Source organism: Lethenteron reissneri, chromosome 8, assembly GCF_015708825.2.
Source record: "Lethenteron reissneri isolate LAM-NWPU_2019-01 chromosome 8, ASM1570882v1, whole genome shotgun sequence".
NCBI lineage: Eukaryota > Metazoa > Chordata > Hyperoartia > Petromyzontiformes > Petromyzontidae > Lethenteron > Lethenteron reissneri.
Genome location: NC_083786.1, coordinates 8,138,085 through 8,155,354, shown reverse-complemented (window position 1 = coordinate 8,155,354; position 17,270 = coordinate 8,138,085). Strand labels below are relative to the sequence as shown.

At 48.4% G+C, this 17,270-nt stretch overlaps 1 protein-coding gene across 4 annotated transcripts in view; it reads left to right on the top strand.

The window, feature by feature from the left end:
* Positions 1 to 1,043: 1,043 nt before the first annotated feature.
* LOC133362312 (MAM domain-containing glycosylphosphatidylinositol anchor protein 1-like) overlaps positions 1,044 to 17,270 on the top strand; it is a 35,354-nt gene continuing 19,127 nt past the window's right edge. For 3 of the 4 annotated variants that reach the window (XM_061581256.1, XM_061581250.1, XM_061581244.1), the window contains exons 1-6: positions 1,044 to 1,150; positions 2,273 to 2,620; positions 3,603 to 3,878; positions 4,509 to 4,874; positions 12,343 to 12,657; positions 13,377 to 13,478. In XM_061581256.1, coding sequence (XP_061437240.1) covers positions 1,057 to 1,150; positions 2,273 to 2,620; positions 3,603 to 3,878; positions 4,509 to 4,874; positions 12,343 to 12,657; positions 13,377 to 13,478 — 1,501 coding nt within the window. In that variant the 5' untranslated portion in view covers positions 1,044 to 1,056. Of the gene's footprint in view, positions 1,151 to 2,151; positions 2,621 to 3,602; positions 3,879 to 4,508; positions 4,875 to 12,342; positions 12,658 to 13,376; positions 13,479 to 17,270 lie in introns of those variants that run through there. The other variant, XM_061581262.1, reaches the window with a different exon arrangement.

The following is a 17,270-nucleotide window of genomic DNA, read 5'->3' as shown; positions in this document are numbered from 1 at the left end:
TTCATAGCTTTACCAAAAGTTAAAACGCCGTGCAAAACGTACCCTATTATTCCTAGATTTTAGTAATTTTACATTCCGTACAAATCTTGCAGCCATGATAGGAGATAACTTCCAGAATCACAAAGATCCCTCCTACAGCCTTTTACAGACTATTGTGGAAAGTGTTATTCGCGAGCACCTAACTCCCATAATGGCACAGTGTGCTTGGGCTGGTTAATGTTACCAAGTCTATTGTCCCCTTGTATCTCTGCTCAAACGAGCATCAGTGCAGATATAACATCGACAACCCAGATTGTGTGGTTCGAGCGTTATTCTCCCACTCAGAAGGCTGAGAGCTCTAATCCCTGTTGCCGGGAGGCCTTAACTCATTGTCCCTCTACGCTTAATATAATGAGAAGATTACTTTTGATGTGAAGTCAATAGTGATTGTCCTAGTGGAAGGCTGGTTCCTATCAATAAATAATGTAATTTACACCACCGGCTTAGACCCAAACTATGGAGATAGGGATTGCAGTGGTCATTGAAACTTTTGATCAATGCATTCCATCAGTGTATAATTGCCTGTGTATATATGCAAAGATAAAAGATTGTTATAATGGTCAAATCTTTAGTGTCGCTAATGATCACCCGACAAGGCACGAGGAGGAGGTTGACGCGGCACCGCATCTGGACATCTTTGTGAAGTATTCCCAGCGCAGATGTTAACACGTGGCACGAGATGCATGCAGTGGTGTGGATGTACACACACCGATTTGTGTACAAATGGAGTACTTTATAATTCTGTGGAAGTATTGCGGCAAATGTTTGTACTAAATCGTGAATATAATTCCCCGGTTTTGGTAACAATATTCACATCATCACTTCATGTTACAGCCTTCCAAGACTTATTATAACGAGATGTTTTACAATGAGTCATTTGAATGTTTTTTCGAATTTTTTTTACATGTTTTCTTAGCTGATCATTGATGATAATCAATGAGGGTAAAAATAAGTAAAACAATGCTTCTGTGCTGCTGTGTCGTGCCATTGTACCCAGGTTTTTTTTATTTCAATGCGATGAGAATGCATTTCTACGTGCAAGGCTTGGCAGTGTTTGGCAAAATGTGGATCGGTGTCATTTGTCTGTTTGCCTTGAGACACCACCCAGAAGGTACGTTATGCCATGCACACAAATGTTACACCGTCTCATACGAACATGGCCAGAATGCCCGCCATATCCACCCCTCCATGGCACATTGGCAATGAAATGCCCTCATCATGGGGCGCACGTCTTCTTTTTGCTGCTCCTGGAACTTTATCATGAAACCAAAGACCTGCTTCTTGCCATTAATAATAATACAATTTAAATTGTATTCCAGCCTAGGATCCCAATGCGCAATGCATGAAAAGGAGGAAACAAAAACAGAACCAGGGACAACCGACTAAACTCAAGAGGGAAGGCCACGTTCGGTTTTCAAAGCAGACGAACATATTTACCGACTCCGATTGCCTGATTTCGAGGCGTTCCATAGCTTGGGTGCCACGCTAACAACAACCCGATCACCAAAAGAGCACAACCTAGACCTGGAAGTGCCGAGCAGTTGGAGATCAAAAGACCTTGAGGACGTGATGGAGTCTATAAATCTATTGACATATATATTAGCCGTAAATGTGCAGGCCTGCAATCACTTAAGCTCATAGCACTGCTAGCAGAAACTTCCCCGCGCATGAGCTCCAGAGAGCTTCTTTCGAGTGGCTATTTGGCCTTCACTGTCCGCACTGGTCACGTGCCTGGGAAGAGGCATGAGCACCCACTCTTTGCCCCACCACACGTGGACTGCCAATCGACTGCGGGGCATCCATTTATACTGCTGGGTGCGCATGGCAGGGCGATCGTAGAAACTTGCCCATTGTTCAAACTGCCACGCCGGGAGATTTAATCTATTCGGCAACCTGTGGATGATAATTCCAGTGTGATAACTATGACACCATGACATCAACCCGCTTAGCTGTAAATGTATATATATTTTTTATGAATAGATAGAGGACCTATCTTTCGCAATATGATAATTAAGCAACCGATTCACCAACCGTGTGATGATCACGTAATGGTATGACGAATGATTTTGACTGGTCATGTGTAAAATAGAAACATTTTACATTTTATATCATCGGTTGCTGGTCACATCACATTCTATGGATGCTTCACTCGTATCATGACCCATATTTGGCTGCTGGTTGACAGGTTTTACATGACCGTGATTATTGCTGCTTCTGTTGGCTCTGCTTCTAGTGGCAGCTGAAGTGGCGTGGGGAGTGAATTATGGACCAAAGGTCGTGACCTGCCCTGGAAGCACCGTGATTCTTCCCTGTTCCTTCGCGTACCCCGAGAGTGATGGATCTGAAGTGACGCGGGCTGTTTGGAAGAAAGGCTACGCGCATTCATCACCTCACGTGTACAGCCTAACAGCTCCAGTGGCATCGTATAAGGACCGGATGTCTCTGGTTGGAGACCTGAAGGAAAATAACTGTTCCCTTAAGATTATCGACGTAAATAGTTATGATGCTTCAACTTATTTCTTTCGGTTTGCGGTGACGAAGGGCTTCACTGGAGCGGGAGGAATTACGCTGGAAGTGAAATGTATGCCACACTAATTTTTATTCATGTTCTTAAGTCGTCCTGAAAATATAGTCATTGCATATCTTTAACAAAGTTTTTTTTTTACTTATTTGCTTGTGGATGCATTTTTCGATTTCAAATATTAACATCACAATTTAGGATACATTCTTATACGTAATTCGTAGTGTTTATGCAATCTGATTTGACCTTTTTAGTTTCAGTGCCACCACGAGTTGACAGTAAGTGTACGCAGATTTGCCCAACCTGCCGTGCAATAACTTGTCATGGTTCAACGGAGCCGTTTGATTCAATAATGAATCCTCTTTTTTTTTAAACACTTGGAGTGAATGTCGTGATTTTAATAGCTGGCTGGGGTTATATAAACCCATTAAATACAACATATATAGATATACAAACATCCTATTAAATACAATATATATATAGATATACAAACATCCCATGAAATAGAGCATATACAGATATACAAACATCACCGTTCACGCCTGCAGGTGAATGCATGAGTCGTGAGCTTAAGGTCGTGATTCATCGGTGAATACATTCACCATCACATTACTCGTTGACAACTGTTTTACACGGTAACTATTCACCATTGCGATAAATGGAACCATTACCTGTGCACTCTGACATTCTCTTCCCAGGGATACTTGAAATGTGCAATGCATTCCGATTGCTCGGCGCTCCTCGCGTTCCACAGGATTTTGACATTAATAAAAATATATATATATTAGTGGGTTTCCTTTAATACTTATCTATACTTGACGTAAAAGATACTCGTAAATGGACAAGTGAAGTTGAAATGTACATTTTTGTTCGCGTTTAAAATGGATGAACTACAAAGATATTTGGTATTTATTTAATGTGTGTGAAGTAACACAATGATATTGCGAATTTATTAAGTAAACATTTGTGTTCAATATCATTCAATTATTTCCATCACCATAATCCATAATTCTCTCCCAATGTTATTCATCTGTATTTTCAGATCCATATATACCCAGATACATGAAAGTAAAGTTTGACCCCGACAAAGTGACAGAGGGCATGAATGTGACTGTGATGTGTGAGAGTGACAGCTGGCCCCCGGCTCACAACGTCACGTGGGTCAGAGAAATGCGTAATGGGCACAAAGAGTCACTGGCCACGTTCGGAGAAAGAATAACAATACGACGAGTACAGGTGGAAGATTCCGGCTGGTACCATTGCACAGCAACGAACACCAAAGGAAGTGGTAGTTCATATAAACATCTACAAGTCTTGTGTAAGTGACAAGTAACTGCCATTCATGCAAAACACATCGTTAAATCCCATTACCTGCACCATTGTGTGTTGGCAATAGATATGACTTGTTTACAGGCAGGTGACTTAACCAGGCTGATACATTTAACCTGGAGAAGAAAAAAAAACATTAATGGGAAGTTATGACAAGAAGCCTTCGTCATAATTTAGTAGAACCAAATTACGCCGTTGTGTGCCATGCGAAATGCAACAGAAAAAAACTTGTGCAATTAAAAATAAAGCAAAAAACACAGACCCAGGATCAGTGGGATCTGGACCGGTTCTTGAAATGAAATCTTTAATTGTCTCGCGAGACGACGAGTCTGTGTGTACAAAATGTCAGCTCGTTGGGCTTAGTAAATCCGAAGGTATTAAGCGTCAAATATATATACGGACAACAGAGCAAATTCAATAAAAATGTGTAGAAATGGCCTAATTGTGTGGTTCGAAAAAGCGGCGTGGATGCAATCAGCGTAGAATCTTTGCAAGAAAAATATATCTTCAAAATTAATACAAATACAAAAAGTCGTAAAGTAATACACACAATAAATATTACTGAAAGAACTCCCAAAACGAACGCTCGAATGCAAACGTGACTCTTTATTCACAACAGGTAGAGGCGGCGTTGACTCCTCAGTGACGTATGGGGCCAAGGTGGTGCATGTGACGAAGGGTGCACAGGCCATGCTCCCGTGCTCATTTTGCACTGAAACGTTTATTAAATCGTCACACGTGGAAGGCTACTGGCTCCTCAACGATGCGAGAGATTTTGAAAACTTTGTCTACCGAGTCAGTGCCAAATCCACAAGAATAATGGACTATCAAGGCCGCGTGTCTCTACCTGGTGACCTGACAGCACGCAACTGTTCTCTACTCATTGAAGACATCAGAATATCGGATGCAAACACTTATTTTTTTTACTTGGAAGTAGATCGTAAAGTAATAGTTGCAAGAATGGGAATTGAACTGAAGGTTACTGGTGAGTCTTTTTAAAGCATTTTTATTGACAAGGCTTTATAATTATGCACGTAAAGACACATTTCTGGGAGCTTTAACAATTTAATTTGTCAGTCCCAAATATCTAAATAACAGTATGTATTGCATGTGAGACTACGTACTTTACGTGTCAATGTACCAATGCTTGCAATACTGTGGTGAAAATGTTATTGCGCGTTCAGAAGCAGTGTCGGTTTTTTGCATTCGGAACTTGACTGAAATCGAATACATCAAATCCACTCCCTTTATATATAAACATAAAACACGAACATAAAACACAACATAGAGCACAACTTAAAACACGAACATAAAACAACATATATGAGATGTTTTTTGGATTAGATCACGTAAATATAAATGTGTCGTTAAACCCGCCACCACCCGACACAGCCTGTTAGTAAGGTTTGTCACGTAAACAGAACGTGCCAATTCGTTACTAGTGTAGGGGTGTTACGGAGGGGCTGTATACAATGGGATCAGATGGGAAAGAAACACAGTGGGCGTGGCTATGTCGGTGCACGGGCAGGTGCTCCCAGCGACGTCCGCATCGGGCAGCCTGGGGGGCTGACTCGGAGCGGGGGGTTTTGGTATAAAAGGGGATGAGCCGGAGGGCTCAGGGAGAGATGTTGAAGCTAACCAGTGAAGATCGAAGATCGTCATAGATAGAGCCCTGGACTCCCCTGGATCGCCACCCTTGTCAGGGCCGGACAGGATCGAGCCAGCGGCGTGGTCCCGAGAGCCAGAGTCGGTGCTCTTGTAAGAGCTGGTCTGGGACTCCGGGTACCGTGAGCCCGACTTACCAGTGTCGGGCTAGCTAGCCTTCCCTAGCCCGTTAGTGGAGGACCCAGGGGTAGGCTAGGCGTAGCTAGAAGTGTATCCCCAGTTAGACGGGTGAGGGGGCCAATACCCCCTCCAGTGTTGTATGTCAGTGCTGTACTGTACCAACACGGAATAAATACGTGTGCCTCCAACCCCGGTGTCAAGGTCTCCTGGAACACTATTACATCTGGTGTTAGAAGTGATCATCCACGAACATGGACACGCGACGGACAGCTCGTGCCAGGGTACCGGGGGCGGAGGACAACGCTGCAGAAGTTGAGCCCGAGATGGCTGAAGGCGACGCCGAGCAGCCGGGGCCGGATACGTCCACACCGCAGCGTCTGGATGGAGGGGAGCCGTCAGCAGATGGACTGCGGCAGGCTCACGCGAGACTGGCGGAGCTGCTCTAAGCTGCTGCCGCCACGCTCGACCAAATTACGCGGCTGGGGGTTGGTGGACCGCCACGGAGCGACAACAGCCAACGACCAGCACGGGTTCCCGCCATTTCGACGGAGCCGGAGTTTGATTCTCCCGCCAGCGCCGCAGCAGCTGCTGAGGGCGTGGCCAGGCTGAGCCTCGCGTCCGACGTCGGCCGTACAGTGGCTGCAACGTCATCGACAGCGGCCAGCGCGTCACCAGTGGTGCGACCGGCGATGCCACTCGTCGTTCGCGCCGAAGCCGAAGCCAAGACGAGTGACGGGAGCAACGGGGGGCGACCTTCCACTGCTGCTCGACAGCGATGCCCTCGCCACTCTCACCTCGGCGCCGAAAGACAAGCGCACCACGCTGCAGATGGCACTTCAGTTGCTGGCTGCAGTCTACGGACCACCGTCTGACTGCAGACAGCTATTTTACGATCGTCAGCGGGGTGCAAAGGAGTCGCCCCTGGCGTATCGCACGAGTCTCCTGGCGCTTGCAAGAACGGCTTTCCCGCAAATGGACGATGAAGGAGTGGACGCCATGGTCACCGAAAAGATCCTCTTGCTGGCTGACCAATTGGACATCGTCGTCGTGGCGCAGGACGACGCTGAGATGTCTTCCCTCCAGGCCACACAACACCTCCACGCCAACCTACTATCGCAGCGATGAAAGGCCAGCAAGGCGGTGACCGGCCGTGCCGTGGCTGCAGCCACCCTCCCGGCGGAGGAAATCTGTGCCGTCGACCGTCAGCTGGAGTGGAGAGCGGGAGTACGGCCGGCTCGGGACGAACCGAGCCACCTCGACCAGCAATCGTCATCGGCAGCGCTCCCGCGCTGCTACAAGTGCGGCCTCCGGGGTCATGTCGCCTCGGGATGCCGCTCTCCTCGGCAGTGCGGGGCGACGCATCGACAGGACGCCGCGCCTCCTCCCAAGCTCCAACATAACCCGGCGAGTCGCGGCACCCCTCATGTTTGGCCCACGCACACACCCGTCACACACTCACGCACCGCAACGAACGGGGGGCCGAGATTGCACACCGTCGCGCCAACACGTACCACTGTGGGGACTAATATCCAACCCAGCCAGTGGTCCGTGTTGGCCCATCGCGTTGTGGCCGCGTTGTCGGGGTCGTCAGCCGTTGTGGGGCACATTGATGGGGTTGAGGTGCGCTTCCTGGTCGATACGGAAGCATCGGCGACCATTATTTCGGAATTGATTTACAACATTCTTCCCGTTCAAAGCCGTCCTTTGCTGCCCGTTGATGTTCCGTTCTATGCTGCTAACGGGGGCTCACTGGGCATCATTGGGCAAATTCGAGCGCAAATTTGTATCGGAGATATCAAATTATCGGCCCCAATTTTTGTCTCCTCCTCGCTGGCGGTTCCGTGCCTGCTGGGGACGGACTTCCTGGGCAAAATGCCGATACATATCTTAATCGACCAGGGCTGTATTGAGCTCCCGTCGGGCCGACGTATGGCATTTCTACCGTCTCCCTCTGCGGGTCGGACGGCGTTCGCAACGGTACTGGCGCTCGTTGACAGAACGGTACGCGTACCGCCGGGGGCCCAGATGCTGGTGCCTCTTAAATTACGTCGGCCTTTCGCTAAAGGGATTGGGGACCAGGGGGTTCTGCTGGGGCCATCTAGGGTCGGGGTTAGCAGACCTCATTTAATTCCGGCCCAGACCATCGTTAAAGGGGACGGGGACCCTTTCATCGCGGTCCTCAATGTGGGGCCGCGGACGGTGGTGGTTCCACAGGGGACCGTGCTTGCTCACGCAACGCCGGTGCCCTGTGAGGAGCCCGTCGTAAATCACGTGAGCGCTGCCGCTCTGCCGCGACCACATACGGACAGTGATGAGGGGTGGCTCGAGGCGCTTTGTGCGGGATCGACGGACCTGTCGGACTTAGAGCGTCAAAAGCTTAAGACATTGCTGCGTGAATTTTCCGACGTTTTCAGTCGGAACAAATACGATCTGGGCTGTACTCATCTGCTGCGTCACCATATTGATACGGGTGACAGCGCGCCAATTCGCCAGAATCCTTTTCAGTTAAGTCCCGCCGAAAAGGACCATGTCAAATCGGCCGTTGATGACATGTTAGCCGCCGACATCATTTCTCCTTCCACCAGCCCTTGGGGAGCGCCGATTGTCTTAGTTAAAAAACATGACGGCTCGTTGCGATTTTGCGTCGATTTTCATCGCCTCAACAAAATTTTGGTTGCCGACGCATACCCGCTCCCACGGATGGACGAATCGCTTGATGCCTTGGCGGGGGCGCAATTCTTCTCCACATTGGATTTGCTTTCGGGATTCTGGCAGCTTCCTCTGGACGATGATTCGAAACCCAAAACTGCATTCCGTACACCGCACGGCCTGTTCCAATTCAACCGTTTGCCGATGGGACTCCACTCAGCGCCGGCAACTTTCCAGCGATTGATGGAATTGGTTTTGGCTGGGTTACAATGGGACTGGTGCTTGATTTATTTGGATGACGTTATCGTCTTTAGCAAAACATTCGACGAACATCTCCAGAGGTTGCGGGCGGTTTTCCTCAAAATGCGGGCTGCTAATTTGAAATTTAAACCCCAAAAATGTCATTTGTTACGCGAATCCGTGCGTTATTTGGGGCATATCGTCGGACGCTCAGGTATTGCTACCGATCCCGCCAAAACGCAGTGTGTCAGCTCCTGGCCGACTCCCACCTCTGTGGGAGAGGTCAGGAGTTTCATTGGTTTCGCGTCGTATTACCGACGGTTTGTCACGGATTTTGTAATGATTGCAAAGCCCCTACACGCTTTGACATCAAAGGGGGTCCGGTTCCACTGGGGCCAGGAGGAGGAGGCTGCCTTCCGATCCCTCCGGGACGCATTGGTTAAGGCTCCCCCCGTGTCGAGCAAAAAGGGTGTGGAAAAATCAGGGTAAACCAAGTACCCTGATTTTTCCACACCCTTTTTGCTCGACACGGACGCGTACGGTAGTCGGGTGTTGTCTCCAGCGGAGCAAAGGTATTGTGTCACCCGTCGGGAACTGTTGGCAATTGTTAACTTCATCCAACAGTATCGCCCATATCTGTACGGCCGGCATTTCACAGTCTGCACAGATCATGCGGCACTACAGTACGCCCTGCGAGTTCAACAACCATCGGGGCAATTGTCTCGATGGTTGGAGATTCTCCAGGACTTCGATTTCGAAACTACGTACCGTAAGGACGTTCGCCACACAAATGCGGACGCTCTGTCATGGATGCCAACCACCTCCAAATGCGCATGCCTCCTGGGGTCGGGACGTTGCAGGCCTCCGAGTGAAATGTCCGTTCCGGTCTTGGCGGCCGCCGCTGACGCAACGTCGATGACGGATTCAATAGCACAAGAGGGAAAAGATTCCCTCTTGGGGTTGCCTGTTGCTGAATGGGGGCGCCTCCAGATGGAGGATACCTCCCTCCTCGCGTTGTGTCGTCGCGTCGGAAGTGCTGGGCGGGGGAGGGGTGATGTCGACTCATGGGAGATGGTCTAGGGTCTGTTAATGCATTGGGACGGGAGATCCCATCGACACCGGCTGGTGGTCCCTTCTGGGTTGCGGGGTAAGGTGGTGTGGGCCGCTCATGAGCGCCTCCTCCACCTGGGGACTCAAAAAACCCTCGCCATGCTCCAGCTAGATTTTTTTTGGCCGGGCATGACAAGGGATGTCGGGGATCTGTTGGGATCATGTCCTCGGTGTGCGCAACGTAAACCACCAGCACGGGAGTCTAACCCGCCTTTGCAATCCATCAAGGTTTCCAGGGTCAACGAGCTTGTCGCGCTTGATATTCTGGGCCCATTCCCCGCTACCCCCAGGGGCAACAGATACTTATTGACCGGGGTGGAATATTTTACGCGCTGGCCTATGGCCTGGCCCCTTGCCAACCAGTCGGCAGCAGCCATCGCGGAGGCCTTTGTCCAGGGATACGTCCTGGACAAAGGTGTTCCGGAGAGGCTGCTGACCGACCAGGGCAAAAAATTTTCTGGTAAACTTCTCCAAGAAGTCTGTGAGCTCCTGGGCACGAAAAAAATTCGTACCTCCCCATATCATCCGCAAACTGACGGGATGGTCGAGCGTCTGCATCGAACCATCACGTCGATGCTGTCCCAACAGGTCTCGGACTCACAGACCGATTGGGACCTTCAAATTCAAGGGGTCTTGGCAGCATATAGAATGGCTCCCCATGCGGCAACGGGATTTTCCCTCTTCTTCTTGATGTACGGCCGCGAACCTGACCCACCTGTTCAGACCCAGCTGCGGATCTCCGCGCCGCGGGGTAAAACTAAATTGGCCGACCACGTTAAATTCAATATTGCTAAATTAACAGAGGCACGGGAGGCTGCTATGCAAAATTCCGACCTCCGCCAGAAGGCTAACGAGAGGCTCAGGCTGGGTCGGGCGCACGTACTGCAGTGGAAACCGGGTGACAAGGCATGGTTACACTGTCCACAGGTACCGCTTGCAACCTCCTCTAAACTGGTGCGGCCGTGGCGGGGCCCTGTGGAGGTGGTTCAGGTTTTGCGGCCTCAGTGTGTACACATCAAATGGGGGAAGCGGCGGTGGTTTGTGCACCCCTCCAGATTGAAAGAAACCCTTCGTTGCAGTCCGAGTTCCCACTTCGCACACGCATGGCCAGACATGTGGGGGGTCCGCCGACTCACAGGGTCCGTCTCCGCTGCTCTCACCTAACGTGCTGCCAGCTGTCCCACCCCCAGGTGCACCGGGAGTGACGGGCTCACGCCCGACAACCCCTCCTGGGGATGCCAAGGGTCACTCGGAAACGGAAAGTGACTCACTCGGACACGGACGGTTGCCACCCAACAGTCCGCCATCCGGGGTTGCCCCGTGTGACGGGCCTGCTGCAAGAACGCGCGCGAAAATGCGCAGACTTTTGTGAGGCCCGGAGAAATGTACATATGTTGTGTTCATTGTGTGTTGTGTGTGTGGTGTGTTCTCCTACAAATTGTATATAGGGTGCTCTTACGGTATTCGTATTTATTCAGGGGGGTGCACCGGGTTAATTCTCTTCTTGCTGTTGTGGTTCTTGTTGGTGTTCTTGTTGTTGTTATTGTTGAAAAAAATTGTGAGGCACACGCGGGTTCAAGGGGTAAATGCACTTTTATTGTTGTTTGTTGCAGTCGGGACGGCTGCGAGCTGTATAGGGGGGGGGTGATGTAGGGGTGTTACGGAGGGGCTGTATACAATGGGATCAGATGGGAAAGAAACACAGTGGGCGTGGCTATGTCGGTGCACGGGCAGGTGCTCCCAGCGACGTCCGCATCGGGCAGCCTGGGGGGCTGACTCGGAGCGGGGGGTTTTGGTATAAAAGGGGATGAGCCGGAGGGCTCAGGGAGAGATGTTGAAGCTAACCAGTGAAGATCGAAGATCGTCATAGATAGAGCCCTGGACTCCCCTGGATCGCCGCCCTTGTCAGGGCCGGACAGGATCGAGCCAGCGGCGTGGTCCCGAGAGCCAGAGCCGGTGCTCTTGTAAGAGCTGGTCTGGGACTCCGGGTACCGTGAGCCCGACTTACCAGTGTTGGGCTAGCTAGCCTTCCCTAGCCCATTAGTGGAGGACCCAGGGGTAGGCTAGGCGTAGCTAGAAGTGTATCCCCAGTTAGACGGGTGAGTGGGCCGATACCCCCTCCAGTGTTGTATGTCAGTGCTGTACTGTACCGACACGGAATAAATACGTGTGCCTCCAACCCCGGTGTCAAGGTCTCCTGGAACACTATTACACTAGTTAAGCACACCGGTGTGTTGGTGGGTAAAACCCACAATATTGACAATTCGAGTACAATGTCTGCATCTTTTGAGCAACGCTGATGATGCTGGAACTCACAACAATTACAATGTTGTGGGTTCCAGCTTCATCATTTACAATGTTGTGGGTTCCTCTTCAACACACCTGTGTGCTTAAACTAGTAACGACTTTGCATATTTTATTTACATGACAAACCTTACTGATTGGCTCTGTCTTGGTGGCGGGTTTAACGACACATTTATATTTACGCCATCTCACCCAAACACCTCTATTATAGATACTATTGGCCGCGAAACCCTACTGTGTGTTAAACTGACTACAATAATACTCGTGGGCTTAATGCCATGATTGTCTAACCTAAACTTCACAAGCGTTTAATCGTATAGACTAAAGCATGTGTTAATGTCCGCTTCTCTGTCTCTGCATCACAGCGGTACCAGACAGCATGCTCGCACAGCAAGATGTGCCGGCACTGGCGATTGGAAAACCGGCCTCCCTGAGCTGCAGTGTAGCGAACGTGTACCCCAGGGGCTCGATAAACATCACCTGGTGCGAGGATGTCATCACTGGAGGAGTGATCACGAAGACTGAAACGGCGCTTCCAGATGGAACGTTCAACATCACAAGCAGACTTAACTTCACGCCATCAGCAGACCATTATGTGAAGAAGTGTCCTTGCTCTGTCGGGGGTGTAAACCTCCCGTCAATGCTCCAGGAAACTATCACACTCCATTACGAAGACAAAGGTGATGAAAACTCAATATCACAAGGATTTTCCAACACGGTCCTTTCCTTGTTGAGTGAAGGCTCTGTCGATTAACGGGGCGTCTTTAATGGACTTTCCGGAGTGAATGGCATCGCACGCTGTGATTATTCGATGTCTGTTATGAAACTGGGCGAATTAAACTCATTCACACAGAGCACATCATATATTTGTAGATCAGTGTAGAACGTGGTACTTCTCTTTTCCGCTTTGATGTTTGGGGGTGACGGGAGATCTGGATCTTATTTTTGTCAAATCACACATTTTACTGTCCGTGTCCCAGTAGCATTGTGGAATACACAATGGTAATATGAATAGATTCATCAGAAAATTATGCGTCACCTTTTATCTGCGCAAGAGCAGTGAGTTCTGGGTGACTTGTCCATGCAGGAACTTTAGTGGAATCAACCTGGCCATGATTGCCACCATCATCAACACCTCTATTGCAATGATCATTTCCACTGTCATCAGCACCACCACCATCATCAACGCCCTTAACCATTATTACATCCATAATCATCACCATCCTCATCATCACCTATACCACGATCATCACTACCATTATATCCATCAACAGGTGATGAACGCCTTCAAAATCTTCATAGGAGCATGACGACAATAACTTTAAGTGCTTCAGCCTTGTCACCCTTTCACAAACACCATCCAAATGGCTGAATTGACATGCTTTTTTTGCCTTCACAGATCACTTGGATATAGTCAAGCTGGTGGCTGTCGGAGTCGTTGCATTGGGCGTGCTGTTTATTCTGCTTATCATACTGCTCATTCTGCGAAGACGGAGAAGGGGTACACTGCTTTTTCGCAATTGCTTCCAACCAACGTACAGAAAAAAACATTTCAGAAGTGTGCAGCAATGCACGGCTAATTTCTCAGCCCATTGCCAGATGAAGGCCTTCCCATGCTGTGTCAGTTGTGGGAGTTTTTTGACCATATTTCGCCATGCTGGTCAGTGCTGGTTGAGGGCCCCCCTTTATTAACTTGTTCAGATATCACTCGCAAAGAATGTTTGCAAACCATGGCTGGGAATTGAACTTAGGTTACTGGGGTCATAGTGTAGTGTGTTCCTGGTTTGGCAGTCAAGCCAACCGCAGCTAAAGTTATTGGCAATCGAAATGTGGACCTTTGCGATAACCAGGCAGGCCTTCATCCAGAAATGTTGTAGCAAAGGGTTGTAAAAAAATACTAGGGGTGCACAATTGGGCGTAATAGTACCTAATCGCCAGTCTCCACCCAAATTCTACGTTGAGCTAATCCGATCAACTCCACGATTCCTCAGATCCAATTGCTGAGCAGCAAAATGCTTTTCCAATGTATCAATTTAAACGGGATCACTTTTTGCACAATAACATAACACAGAACTGTGTAACAACCCTGACAACAGAATGTTAACAAATAATGACGGTTATATTTTTGTGAATCGCTGCAGTTTGTCTAACCCAGGGGTCGGCAACCAAAATAACAAGAAGAGCCATTTCTTTCCAATTCGGTACAAAATTCAGTATTTCAAGAGCCGCAATGCATCTGAGTACATACGTACTCATCGTCAAGAAGCAGCCCGTAAAGAGCCGCATGCGGCTCCGGAGCCGTAGGTTGCCGACCCCTGGTCTAACCGGACTTGCAATCCAGAGGTCGCCGGTGCGATTCCATCTTCTGGCTCGGCAATTGAAACAATTGTGCGGTAATAAACAAATCAGAAACCAACCAACAGGGTTTAGAAGAGGTTTCTTCACCATTGACCACATACTAATAATCAGATTCTGGAAAAGACCAATTAACTTTAATTAACCATTACGCCTAGCCTTTTGAAGACTTACGAAAAGACACTTTATCTAAAGTAGAAATGTATTGATCATCGAAGCTCTCACAAACCCAGGCCGAAATACAAAACATTTAGAAGATAATGGGGCGTTTTTTTTATTTCCATAAAGCAGAAGAGCCGCACTAGAATGACAGGCAGAAAGTGTCACAGTACATTTCAAGAGGGGAGTAAGACAAAGGTGATATGCCATCATGCAAAAATGTTCATAGTGACGCCTGTCCACATGGGAGAAACAAAGACATAACTATGAACGCAGAGAACATTAACTAAATCTCCAGTTGACTGACGATATCGTCACCGTCACGTCCACCAATGGGAAAAAAACTTCAAGAAATTCGACAGGAGCCTAATAGAGAAGTATGGAACGCTGGGCTCTGGAAAAATATCAGCAAAGCAAAGGTACAACCAGTTCGCCAAACAATTTGAGATCGCTATCAGAGGGACACAATTAAATGACAGAGCCGAGAAATCTGGGACAGCGATTAAAGGTAGATCATAATAAAAAAAAAATGAAATTAAGGGGCGGACAAGCGCAGATTTGGAGTTTTGGGAAGCTGAGCTTGATTATGAAAAGTAACATAGTATTCATGCGTCTAAGGAATCCGTGTGTACTGCGTGCAATGACATATGGTTCAGAAAACATGGCCATGAACACGGAATATAGAAAAAACAGAAATGTATGCACAAATACGAATGCTGGTAATGGATTACAGAACATATGTTGAACTGCTTTCGCATCATACATAGTCAACCATGCTAATTGGAGGTGCGGGGAGAAGGACAACAAACTCTGGGTCTCTGTGCGAGTCTATGGGTCTCTGTGTGAGTCTATGGTACTCTGTGTGAGTCTATGGTACTCTGTGTAAGTATATGTGTCTCTGTGTGAGTCTATGGGTCCCTGTGTGAGTCTATGGTTCTCTGTGTGAGTCTATGGGTCTCTGTGTGAGTCTATGGGTCTCTTTTGTGAGTCTATGGGTCTCTGTGTGAGTCTATGGTACTCTGTGTGAGTCTATGGTACTCTGTGTAAGTATATGGGTCTCTGTGTGAGTCTATGGGTCTCTGTGTGAGTCTATGGTTCTCTGTGTGAGTCTATGGTTCTCTGTGAGAGACTGTGGGTCTCTGTGTGAGTCTATGGTGCTCTGTGTGAGTCTATGTGTCTCTGTGTGAGTCTATGGTTCTCTGTGTGAGTCTATGGTACTCTGTGTGAGTCTATGTGTCTCTGTGTGAGTCTATGGGTCTCTGTGTGAGTCTATGGTTCTCTGTGAGAGACTGTGGGTCTCTGTGCGAGTCTATGGTACTCTGTGTGAGTCTATGTGTCTCTGTGTGAGTCTATGGTTCTCTGTGAGAGTATGTGGGTCTCTGTGTGAGTCTATGGTACTCTGTGTGAGTCTATGTGTCTCTGTGTGAGTCTATGGGTCTCTGTGTGAGTCTATGGTTCTCTGTGAGAGACTGTGGGTCTCTGTGTGAGTCTATGGTACTCTGTGTGAGTCTATGTGTCTCTGTGTGAGTCTATGGTTCTCTGTGAGAGTATGTGGGTCTCTGTGTGAGTCTATGGTACTCTGTGTGAGTCTATGTGTCTCTGTGTGAGTCTATGGTTCTCTGTGAGAGACTGTGGGTCTCTGTGTGAGTCTATGGTACTCTGTGTGAGTCTATGTGTCTCTGTGTGAGTCTATGGTTCTCTGTGAGAGTATGTGGGTCTCTGTGTGAGTCTATAGTACTCTGTGTGAGTCTATGTGTCTCTGTGTGAGTCTATGGGTCTCTGTGTGAGTCTATGGTTCTCTGTGAGAGACTGTGGGTCTCTGTGTGAGTCTATGGTACTCTGTGTGAGTCTATGTGTCTCTGTGTGAGTCTATGGTTCTCTGTGAGAGTATGTGGGTCTCTGTGTGAGTCTATGGTACTCTGTGTGAGTCTATGTGTCTCTGTGTGAGTCTATGGTTCTCTGTGAGAGACTGTGGGTCTCTGTGTGAGTCTATGGTACTCTGTGTGAGTCTATGTGTCTCTGTGTGAGTCTATGGTTCTCTGTGAGAGTATGTGGGTCTCTGTGTGAGTCTATGGTACTCTGTGTGAGTCTATGTATGTTGAACTTATTTCGCACCATACGTAGACAACCGTGGGGGGGGGGGGGGGGAGGACAACAAACTAACCACAACATTTTATTCTAAAAATGTTTTTTCAATCTAGATTTAAAAGTGCACAGCTCCATCGGATTTCTAATGTACAGGTTAATGACGTAATCCATGACGGTTGGGTCGGACACATTACCAGAAGGGATGACGGACGATGATCAAGAATACTGGAGTGGCAGCCAAGGCATGGAATTACCCCTGCAAGGCCATATACCGTGGAGATGGAGCAATGCAATGAGCTTGCGCGTAGGCCGCTATGTGGATTGGTACATTGCAGGATTATGAGTCGTCATGGTGGCTTGGGAAGGGGTTCATCCAGCAGTGGATTGACCATGGATGATGTTGATGATGGGTGGTTTACATGAGGAAGGACATTTAAGCGAGGTTGTTTTTTTGTTTCCGAAAAAGGAAATTTAGCAACATTGTGGTAGTCGTTGCCTTATCTGCCTCAAACATTGCGAGTTCCTTCTGCTCATTTAAGGACCCACCAGAGCATGCAATGTTTCTGATGGCATTGCCCATACATATTTCGTAACCACGTGTGTCTATTGCAAAGCCAAACTTTAAGTGGATACAATATATACAGTAGAAACGTGACGAACTACAATTGTTCACGTGTCAAAACACGTATCC